Here is an 11,448-nt window from a genome sequence, read left to right as displayed (position 1 = left end):
AACCACTCTGGCTTCCCTTTCTTTCTTGTTCCTCAATATTTTCCCTCCTTCCTCCTTCCCCCACATCTTCCTCTCTTCCCTCGTTCCATTTCCTGAAAATCCAGCTACTTAACATAAAAAAAATTTTTTTTTCCTATTTCGGCCAACCTTCGTCAGTATGGTCAGCTCAAGTCTGCCGTGTTGCCAGAAGTCTCCCGTACTCATTCTTTTTCTTTTTTTGTGTGCCGTGCAGCTTGGGGGATTCTCATTTCCCTAACTAGGGATCCAGGGATTGAACCCCAGCCACGGCAGTGAAAGCGCCAAATCCTAACCTCTAGACCGGCAAGGAACACCCACACTTACTCATTCTTAAAAATATGTATGTATCTTTTAGAATAGCTTTAGGTTCACAGCACAGTTTGCAGAGGGTAAAGATTTCCCATATACATACAGCCTCCCCCATTATCAACATCCCCCACAAGAATGGTACATGTGTTACAATTAGTGAACCTACATCAACTTATCATAATCACCTAAAGTCCCAGTTTACATCAGGGTTCATGCTTAGTGTTTCACAGTCTATGGGTTTACACAAATATATAATAACATGTATCCACCAATACAATATCATACAGAATAGTTTCCTTGCCCTACAAATCCTCTGTGCTCTGCCCATTCATCCCTCCTCTCCCCTAACCCCTGACCCTTTAACTGTCTCTATAGTTTTTGCCTTTTCCAGAATGTTATATAGTTGGAATCATCCAGTATGTAACCTTTTCAGATTGGCTTCTTTCACTCAGTAATATGCATTTAAGTTTCCTGCAGGTCTTTCCAGTAGCTTGATAGCTCATTGCTTTTTAGCACTGAATAATATTCCATTGCCTTGTCGTACCATAGTTTATTCACCTACTAATGGACATCTTGGTTGCTTACAAGTTTGGCAATTATGGATAAAGCTGCTTTAAACATTCATGTGCAGGTTTCTGTGTGGACAAAAGTTGTAAACTCATTTGGGCAAATACCAAGCAGTGTGACTGCTTGATCATATGATAAAAATATGTTTAGTTTTGTAAGAAACTACCAAAGTTTCTTCCAAAGCGGCTATACTATTTCGCATTCCCTCAGGCAATGATGAGTTCATGTTGTTCCACATCCTCACCAGCATTTGGTGGTGTCAGTATTTTGGATTTTGGCCATTCTAATAGGTGTGCAGTGGTATCTCATTTTAATGTGTAATTCTCTAATGACATATGATGTTGAGCATCAACATATGATGTTCGAGCCCTGGTCTGGGAAGATCCCACAAGCCACAGAGCAACTAAGTCCGTGCGCCACAACTACTGAGCCTGTGCTCTAGAGCCCGCAAGCCACAACCACCGAAGTCCGCACACCTAGAGCCTGTGCTCCACAACAAGAGAAGCCACCGCAACGAGAAGCCCACGCACCACAACGAAGAGTAGTCCCCGCTCGCCGCCAACTAGAGAAAGCCTGTGCACCAACAAAGACCCAATGCAGCCAATAAATCAATCAATAAATTTTTTTAAAAAAGAAATTTATTTTTTTTAATTTTAAAAAATTAATAAAGAAGAAATTGGATTCTTTCTAGAATGAGTTCAAGAAGCACTGCATCATCTAAGATGGAGTTTCTAAATAAATAGAAAAGGACGTAGTGGTGAGGCAAGCAGCCAGGGTGCTTTGGGAAGGTATTTTTAAAGGTTACAGACACACCATGAAGTACATGCAAAGAAGGGCAAGCATTAGGAAAAGGTGAGGAGGGAGGGTCACCCTTAGGAGCTGGCTCTCACTTAGGCTAACGGAAATTGTCTGATGGGAAAACAGATTTTTGAAAACAAGACAACACACACACACACACACAGTTGCCTCATTTGTCCCAGAAGTAAGACTGTTAGAGTCTTTTCCAAGAAATCTTACTGCCAGATCTCAGTGAAATTACCTGGGTACTAATACTGGAGCTGCGTCCAGCATGCCTAGTAACAAATTAGTAATTTTAACAAGTGTTACAGCTCTACAAAGGAAAAGAACTATATCAATATCGTATGTCAATGACATTATTTCAAACACAACTACCCATTTATACAAATTTGTTTTTATTTATTTCCTACCCCATGACTCAGTCATTTCACATTAAGACTGAAATAACAAGACAAGAAAACCAGGCATAAAAAGTGAAATTTTTGTATTATATTCAAGTATTTGTCTTTTCTGATTATATAAGAGAAAACGAGTATTAGGAAATCTAACTTCAAAAGACAAATTCAAAATGCTTCCAAAGAGAATCAGAGACTGTTAGGCCAAAAACCAGTGATCCAATGTGTCTGATTCCATGGTGTTTAAATCCCAGGTCTCAGCCTTCTGCTGGCCCTCACTCCAAACGGAACCGAAGTGCACTTAAGACCACTGACACCCAGAGCCGCTCCCCCTCTGCCAACGCAACGTCTGCTCAGTTTTCTTCTAAAGATTTCTAAGCTGAAGTTTCTCTTCTCACACACTGTCATATAAAATAGGGATTTCTGCTTCGTCCCCTCCCTGCCATCATACCAAAAAATAAATAAATACAAATTTGAAAAGATTAAATGTAACTGTCTTTTAAAACCCAGGTAAAGCAAGGTATGACTGAATTAGCCCTGAAGGGACTGGAAATTTTTAAACGGGGAAAAATAAACACACAAAAACAGTGCTTCCCCAAAACACTGAAACCCACAGACACAGTGACAACTTTCTAAACTGAAACGTCTGGACTTTGGAAGGAGTGTCATGTTTCCCAAAACCAACTTCTAGAAATCGTAACATGGATTCAGAAAAACTCCTAACAAAATGAGCCAACAGCCGGGAAGAGGGTATTGAGCAAGGGAAATGAGTGATTCAATTTGCAAACGTATCAACAGAAAAGAAGGTGACACACTGGGGAGAAAGGGTCGAGAAAAGCTCATGCCCCCTCATGAACCTTCCAAGCTGCTGAATTTCACAGGTTCTGATGCTTAATTTAAAAAAAACTGAAACTTACTAAAGGTCAGTAACAAGAAGCAAAGCTGTCTTCCTGCCTGAGTGTGTGTATATGTGGCAGGGAGGGAGGGAGGAAGAAATCAACATGGCATGCTATAAAGCAACTGAAATATACAGAAAAAACTGCATTTGGCCTCTCTTAGGAGGCCAAGGAATAGCTAAACGCCTCTTTCAAAGCCAGCTCAAGTCATGTGTCATTAACTCAATCCCTAGAGAAGATTAGGTCAGCAAGGGCCTGACTATCCCACCAGCTGGTTTTACTACATGCCTTTCACATTTTCCAGCAATAGGCATATCTTGAAAAACCTTGCCTTCTTACCTTTCCCAGTTGCCCAAATAAAGTAGCTCTCTACTTTAAGAAACTTGCAAAGACTTCATTCATAATCACCTCTGGCACCAGAAATGGGAACTGCTTATTAGTAAACAGAGTTGGTAAGTGCAATCGCTGCTTCTGCGGGTTTCTACAGCTCAAGTTGGCTTTGGAGGCTCCTGAAGGGTCCCCTGTCTTCACCCACCCCATCTACGCAGTAGCAGACTACCCCCATGTGCTCTACAAAGGCAACGAGACAATTTCTAGCTGATCCTTAGGGTGGAAACTGCTTCTTGGTGATATCAGGTTTAAAAGAGAAAAGAAAAAAAAGATATCTTATTCTACTGGGTTGGTGAAAGGGAAAACACCAACACAAAACCCCTTTCAGTCACTGTTAATCCTGCACAGCTGAGTTCACAGCTGAGTTCAGAAGTCTGATTGCTCTGACCAGCCCATGTCCTGATTGTTCAGTCACAGGAAGAACAGGTTCTCACACAGCTGGATGGCTGGTTCATGATGCAAGATTTGTCCTGACAGGAAAGCTAGCCTGTGGGCATACTTGCAAGGAGCTGGAACTCTAATGGTACCAGGCCAATTCCAGTACATGTGGCACAGTTTGAAAGTCAACCTGTAGGCCAAGAAGAAAACATGATCCTTTTCACTTTTCATCTTCAATTTGGAGCACATTATGTACTTCTGGGTGTGTGACACAGCATACTTACCAGCAAACTGGGGGACTGAGGAATAGATGATGCAACTTTTGGGAATCATTATTTTTAAGTGGAATTGTATCTATTTCCACTATTTGTAAGTCAAGAGGGCATGGGGAAATTCCCACTTTAGGTTCTCCTCTTTTTATATCAAAACAAGGAAAACAGTAAGGAGAACATGTTTTTGTTTTTGTTTTTGTTTTCTGCCTCAAGAAAAAGCTGCAGAAAGGTAAGTACCCCAGCAAAGTATTTATATAATCTGAGCGCAAGAGCAACGCATCTCAAACCTGGCTGTGTGTCATAATCATTAGAATCAGTTTTTAAAAATGCGAATGCCTCAGAATGCTTGGAGTTCGTGAAGCCTGGGTGTATTTTTTGAAAGGTCTCCAAGTAATTTTAGTGTACAACAAGGATTATCAGTCGCACCTCAAAAAGATACCATTATCATGAAAGGCAAGAAGAATCTCAAGGGGTAAATATTCCTGGCAGTGGGCAGTATTTGTCTTTTCTGATTATATAAGAGAAAATGAGTATTAGGAAATCCAACTTCAAAAGATAAATTCAAAATGCTTCCAAAGAGAATCAGAAAATTATTAAGCCAAAAACCAGTGATCCAGTTTGTCTAATTCAGTGGTTTTAAAATTCCAGGTCTTAGCCTTAGCTCCCTGGCCTGAATTATTTACAAGTGAGGAGTAGGTTACTGGTCAGCTCACCTCTGCATATGATCAGGGCTCAGGTGTGCAGTGTTGAGAACACAAACATAATGGGTAGGAATGCCACAACCCTGTCGTACATGATGGGCAAGAAGGTAGAAGTCCACCCTAGAAAGGAAAAAGTACAAAGTAATGGTATAGTTGGATTTGGCCAGAGCTGGAAAAGATCTTTGAGATCATTCTAGCTCCTTCACCTAAGGCTCAGAGAGGTCAAATGACTGGATCAAGGACATACAAGGACCAAACTAGGCTGAGAATTCAGGTCTCCTGACTCAACAGGCTATTTAAGAATGGTGGTAGAAATGACATCTGTGTGCAGAAGGTTAAGCATGCATAGTCTTAGGAAAAGACTGTATGTTCAATATTATATACTTAAGAGGGAAAAGCTTCATTGTTGGTTTGTGTGTTTTTAAATAGTTTTTAAAATTTTACTTTTTAACAGTAAAATCTCTGATCCCATTCCACATCTCTCTAGGCAACCTCCCCATTCCAATACCCAGGGAACAGACAACTTCTCCAACCTATTCTTGTTGAAATACTGTGTCTCGCCCACTTACCACTCACAGCTTGTTATTGTATGATCTACCACAGTCCCGGGGGAGGGAGTCATAAAGTGCTCGGTAGCAGACAGGTACACACTGGTGCTGATTTTCTTCTGAACTACAAATACCACCATCTTGGGATGATAATTCTCAAAAGCTTCAAAACACTTCTGTAGCTGAGGAATCTCATAGCTGGCAACTGTCTTTAGTTGGCCATCAGACACTCCATCACGGTACACCACAATCTTCTCTGGGAGACAGTGGTTCACCTGAAACAACACCCCGCTGAGGTGAACTGTGTGGCCCTGGGGCTAATGACCACAGACAGAGAAAGGCTCACTCAGTGAACAACCTGGAGACACGGAGTAGGTCCCTTTCACAGCTGGACCCAAAGCCATCATGTTGGAAGGGCAGGGAGAAGCAGCTTCTAGTCATTTCTAGACTTCCTCAGGGTAGTAAAACCGGTCTGGTACACCAAAGGTGTTATAAAATATGAAACCAAATAAGCAGGCTCTGAGTCACATATATACGGCTTACACTGAAACGGTGTGAAAAGAAGTTAAAAAGAAGGAAAATTATGGGCTGAATCAATCTTCCTACTACTTGGATTTAACACTAATTACCTGTCTAGGCAAAAAACAAGGTGAACTGCTGTAGAAATTCTAACATACAACTGCACATCCCACAGATCCACCATCCTCACGTTTCTGTGTATCAGCAACATCCAAAGTTGCTGACAAATGAAAGGGGATCCTTTACTAAATATTATCCTACCATCAGGTATAGTGTGAAACATTCTTTTTTTTTTTTTAAATATTCTTAATATAACTAAGTAAACTTCAGTCCTGGTAAACTGTCCATGGATCCAAATCAAATTAAATGCTGGCTTGAATCAGTTTTGAAAAATAATTTTTTCCCCATTTAGAGAATATAATTATGTTCTAGTTGTATGTGACTTCAATAATTTTAAAAAATAAGCTGTTTCATTTTAAACTATAAGTTTTCTTTAAAGTGCTTTGGTTTAGGGACTTCCCTGGCAGTCCAGTGGTTAGGACTCCATGCTTCCACTGCAGGGGGCACGGGTTCGATCCCTGGTTGGTGAACTAAGATCCCGCATGCCATGTGGCATGGCCAAAGAAATACATAAATAAATAAAGTGCTTTGGTTTAATTCAGTTAGTGACAGTTTGATTCTGATTTTGGTTCATCCTAGGTTTTTGTTCACAATTCCCCTCAAAACCCTAATTTATCATTGAATTAGATAGACTTATACTACATATTCTTTATAGGTTACTCTACATGAAAATTTAAGTTTCATTTCAAAGAACCCTTTTTAATAATAAATAATCACCTAGCATCTTTTTGGAGTTTAAGTTTAAAATTCAAATATTTTATAAATGTCTCTTTTTTTTTTTTTTTTTTTTTTTTGCGTTACGCGGGCCTCCCACTGCCGCGGCCTCTCCCGTTGCGTAGCACAGGCTCCGGACGCGCAGGCTCAGCGGCCATCGCTCACGGGCCCAGCCGCTCCGCGGCACGTGGGATCCTCCCGGACCGGGGCACGAACCCGCGTCCCCTGCATCGGCAGGCGGACTCCCAACCACTGCGCCACCAGGGAAGCCCTATAAATGTCTCTTTTTTCTGAGACCCCGCAAGTACTGTATTTACAAACATGTGATGCATCTTCACATTCCAAGATTGGAATTATTGCCCCAGTCGTACTTTTTTGTTTTTATGTTGTTTTTGGCTGTCTAGCATCTATTCCACCTCTTTTTGGTAAGAGCATTTTAAGTGTCCTCCTGCCTCCAACAGGGTACATTGGAATTCGTGCGATTATTAATCAAGGTACCTTCCCCTAATCCAGGGCTTCTCAACCTCAACACTACTGACATGTAGGGCCAGTGAATTCCTTTTACTGGGGGCTGACACTAGAGGATGTTTAGCAGCATTCCTGGCCTCTACCCACTAGATGCCAGTAGCAATCTCTCTCAAGTTATAACCAAAAATGTCTCTAGGCTGCCCACTGGGGGAACAAAACTGCCCCAGAAGAACACTCCTCCCTCACTCTGACTCTTCGACAGAGAATAAGAAACACTTGGAGTTTTTCCCTTTGTGGTGGTGCTTCTTCAGGTCCCTGCTTCTGGAACCCTATCCATTTCCCAGCTTGACGCTCAACCTTCTCACGAATCCTCTGAGACTCTCCATGATCTTACCAATTAATCCCCATTTTGCTAAAGTTAGCACGTTTCTGTGACTTCCCAAAGACCCCTAACTGATACATTGTGTAAAAGGGTGGGTAACACAGGCACTTAGATCTGGAAGAAAACCTGATTTCACAGATGAGGAAGCAGAGAAGAATTACACTGGGTCTGGGGTCAGGGGACCTGGGACTGAGTCTGAATGTGCTGCTCCTCAGCTGTGCTCCTGAAGACTCAGCTTCCTCACTTGAAAAATGGATGTAAATAAGCACCTTACTTTTCTTCTTCTCAGGGTTAAGAGGGATAAAGTGTGCGTATATACGTATATAATTTTTTTAAGCTACAAACAAAAGTTGAGAACAAACTAGATCAAGGACATACAGATATTCTGAAGCACAGGGAAGGGATCTAACAAGATCAATGGAGTGAAAAACAGAATCAAATTCGTCTGAAGTATTCACTGATATTACCTCTTTCTTTAAAATCTGCTAACCAACTCCTGAGTGTGAGACATTATACTTGGCCCTATGTAAGATTCCAGTAGAAGTGAAAGGCATGATTCCTGTTATTAAGGAGCTTTCAAATCTAATAACAGTCAACAATGGTAACTTCTCTAGGTCATCTAGTCCATTCTCTTCATTTCATAAATGATAAGACTACGATCTAGGGGGGTCAAAATATGAGACAAATCACAATACTGAAACATAAACGTTAAATATACATTATTAAATCACTTCAGTACTAGGGTAAATACATGAAACAATAAATTAATGAAAGCAGGACTGTGCTTGTTGGCTTACTATCCCTAGCACTGAATACAACGGTGAGGATCAAGTAGAAAATAAGTATCTGCTGGAAGTCTGAGATGTTCTTTTATGTGTGATTCCATTCATTCACTGAACAAACACTTAATGACCACTAGATATGAGCCACTGTGCTAGCCTCAGAAAATTTAAAAATTATCTTGATACCTTCCAAATATTAGTGGAACTCAAATTAACACTGGGGAGACAGACACAAAGTAAATACTCTCAATACATTACAAATAACATAACAAAGAATATAAATAAAATGCTATGGGAACAGAGAAGTATAAGACATTTGTTCTCTAGAGGAAAAAGTGAATATTATGCCTCAGTGAAAGAACTAGCAGACAATTCAGTCAGCAAGACGGGTAAAGGATTCCAGGTAGCACTGCAATGTTTTGAATACTACAACATGGGTCAACTCTGAAGACATTATGCTAAGTGAAATAAACCAGTCACAAAAAGACAAATACAGTATGATTCCACGTGTATGAGCTACTCAGGGTAGTCAAAATCAGAGACAGGAAGTAGAAGGGTGGTGGCAACGGGCTAGGGGGAGGGCAGCATGGGGAATTAGTTTTATGGGGACAGAGTTCCAGTTTTACAAGATAAAAAAAGAGTTATGGAGATGGATGATGATGATGACTGCCCAACATTCTGAATGTATTTAATACCACTGAAATGTTATACTTAAAAATGGTTAAGATGGTAAATTTTATGTTATGTGTATTTTACTCAATTAAAAAAAAATGGGGGAAAAAAAGGAAGAAGAGGCCAGGCAAGCTACTAGAAGTGGCAGGTGCAGAAAGGGCAGGCTGAGGTCTGGAAGAGTCCCCAAATAATCACTTGCTCAAGATAACTCTCCACCCTAAGATCCTCCCAATTGTGCTAAGAAAAGGGAAGTGAAGGTGGAACTGAGAAGCAGAAAGAACCTATACTCTCACACATTGGAAACTGGCTGCCTGAAGCTTTTGATTCCAAAGGCAATACCGTGGCCCACTCCCTTCTGTCTCCAGGGTTGAACACTAGTCAGACCAGTCCAGCAATATGAAGTCAGAGCCAGAGCCAGAGCCACAGCCACAGGAAAAGCAAAAGGGGCTGAATTAACTACAGCTGAGTTTAATCTTCTCAACCCTCAGGCCAAATAACAGATGAACTCAACATTAAGTGATTACTAATCATGAGAGCTAAAGCTAAGGCAAGTGTCAAGAATGTAGCTTGGTTTTGATTTTCACACATGAGTGGAAGGCAACACTGGCACTCAGACTCACATGTGGTCTAGGAGCTCAGATGAAGGGTATGGGCCAGAGTGATTCTCAATGGGTGCTCTGGGCTCCAATTCTTCCCCTTAGATGTTGTAGAGAGTGCACAGAGTCAAAACTAATTTCACAATACTCCTACTACATTACTTGCCATTTTCACTCTAATTCGCTCATAAATATCCAGTAGAATTTTCCAGAAAGTAAATGATGTGTGACACTGCAATAAATTAAATGTAGGATATTCACTTGCCTTTTACTAACCCAAACATTAAAGCCATTTGCCAAAATGTAAAACATCACCGAACATTTTGAAAGTAATCTTTAATTTAAAATGTTATTTATGGGACTTCGCTGGTGGCACAGTGGTTAAGAACCCGCCTGCCAATGCAGAGAACATGGGTTCGAGCCCTGGTCCGGGAAGATCCCACGTGCCACGGAGCAACTAAGCCAGTACACCACAACTACTGAGCCTGCGCTCTAGAGCCCGTGAGCCACAACTACTGAGCTCACGTGCCACAACAACTGAAGCCTGTGTGCCTAGAGCCCATGTTCTGCAACAAGAGAAGCCACCGCAACGAGAAGCCCACACACCGCAACGAGAAGCCCGCACACCACAATGAGAAGCCCGCACACCGCAATGAGAAGCCCACGCACCACAACGAAGAGTAGCCCCCACTTGCCGCAAGTAGAGAAAGCCCGCGCGCAGCATCGAAAACCCAATGCAGCCAAAAATAAATTAACTAATTAAAATAAAAAATAAAATAAATGTTATTTATGTTATTAACTATATTGAGCTTATTATTTTTAAAGTAAATTAAAAAACATTAAAAAGTTCTCAGTTTTAACTTCTAATATGGTAATTATTGATATATACCTATACAAACAAAAAACTCAATAATATTTAAGAAGGTAAAGATTTCCTTAGACCAGAAAATTTGAGACCAGAAAATCTGCTGGACCAGAAATATAAATCTAAATACAGATATTAAATAAAACCACAGGGCTTCCCTGGTGGCACAGTGGTTGGGGGTCCGCCTGCCGGTGCAAGGGACACGGGTTCGTGCCCCGGTCTGGAGGGATCCCACGTGCCGCGGAGCGGCTAGGCCCGTGGGCCATGGCCACTGGGCCTGTGCATCCGGAGCCTGTGCTCCGCAATGGGAGAGGCCGCCGTGGTGAGAGGCCCGCGTACCGCAAAATAAATAAATAAATAAAATAAAATAAAATAAAATAAAAACACAGATGAGATTAAGCTTGCCAACAAGGCTTCAGGTGGTGGACCAGGATTTCTAAGAAACTCTGCCACTGAGGACAACTGGAAAAGCTGGACAAAATATAAAAACATCTACCTGAAGGCAGTATCAGAGGAAGGATGGGGGCCCAGAGGAATAAGCCAGCCTTTTGAACTTGTTTTTCCCCGGCAGCATGTGTTGATTTTGCTGATTCCACAAGGGTACGTAAGCTAGACGGATGTTTGGGAGTGGTGCTTTTTTTTAAATCACAGCTTTATTGAGATATAATTTGCTATACCATAAAAGACACTCTTTTAAGGTATAAAAGTCAAAAGTTTTACATTTATCGAATTTTGCAACCATCACCACTATCTAATTTTAGAACATATTCATCACCCCAAAAGGTAATCTCATACCCATTAGCAGTCATTTCCCATCGCCCACCCTAACCCCAACTCCTGGAACACACTAACATACTTTCTGTTTCTTTGGATTAGCCTATTTTGGACAAACAGAATCATGTAATATGTGGTCTTCTGTGACTAAATATTTCACTGAGCATAATGTTTTCATAGTTCACCCATGTTGTATCAGTCCTTCATTCTCTCATGTTGCCAAATGATATTACATTACAGGCTATATCACATTTGTCCATTCATCGATTATATGGGTTTTTTCC

At 41.1% G+C, this 11,448-nt stretch overlaps 1 protein-coding gene across 1 annotated transcript in view; it reads right to left on the bottom strand.

The window, feature by feature from the left end:
- Positions 1-3,784: 3,784 nt before the first annotated feature.
- PIWIL2 (piwi like RNA-mediated gene silencing 2) overlaps positions 3,785-11,448 on the bottom strand; it is an 88,649-nt gene continuing 80,985 nt past the window's right edge. Inside the window, exons 21-23 of the mRNA XM_060013563.1 lie at positions 5,294-5,547; positions 4,737-4,844; positions 3,785-3,941 (exon numbers count right to left, since the gene is read on the bottom strand). Coding sequence (XP_059869546.1) covers positions 3,785-3,941; positions 4,737-4,844; positions 5,294-5,547 — 519 coding nt within the window. The remainder of the gene's footprint in view (positions 3,942-4,736; positions 4,845-5,293; positions 5,548-11,448) is intronic.

The sequence above is a fragment of the Delphinus delphis genome, chromosome 6 (assembly GCF_949987515.2).
Source record: "Delphinus delphis chromosome 6, mDelDel1.2, whole genome shotgun sequence".
Lineage (NCBI taxonomy): Eukaryota > Metazoa > Chordata > Mammalia > Artiodactyla > Delphinidae > Delphinus > Delphinus delphis.
This window is presented reverse-complemented; position numbering and strand designations above follow the sequence as displayed.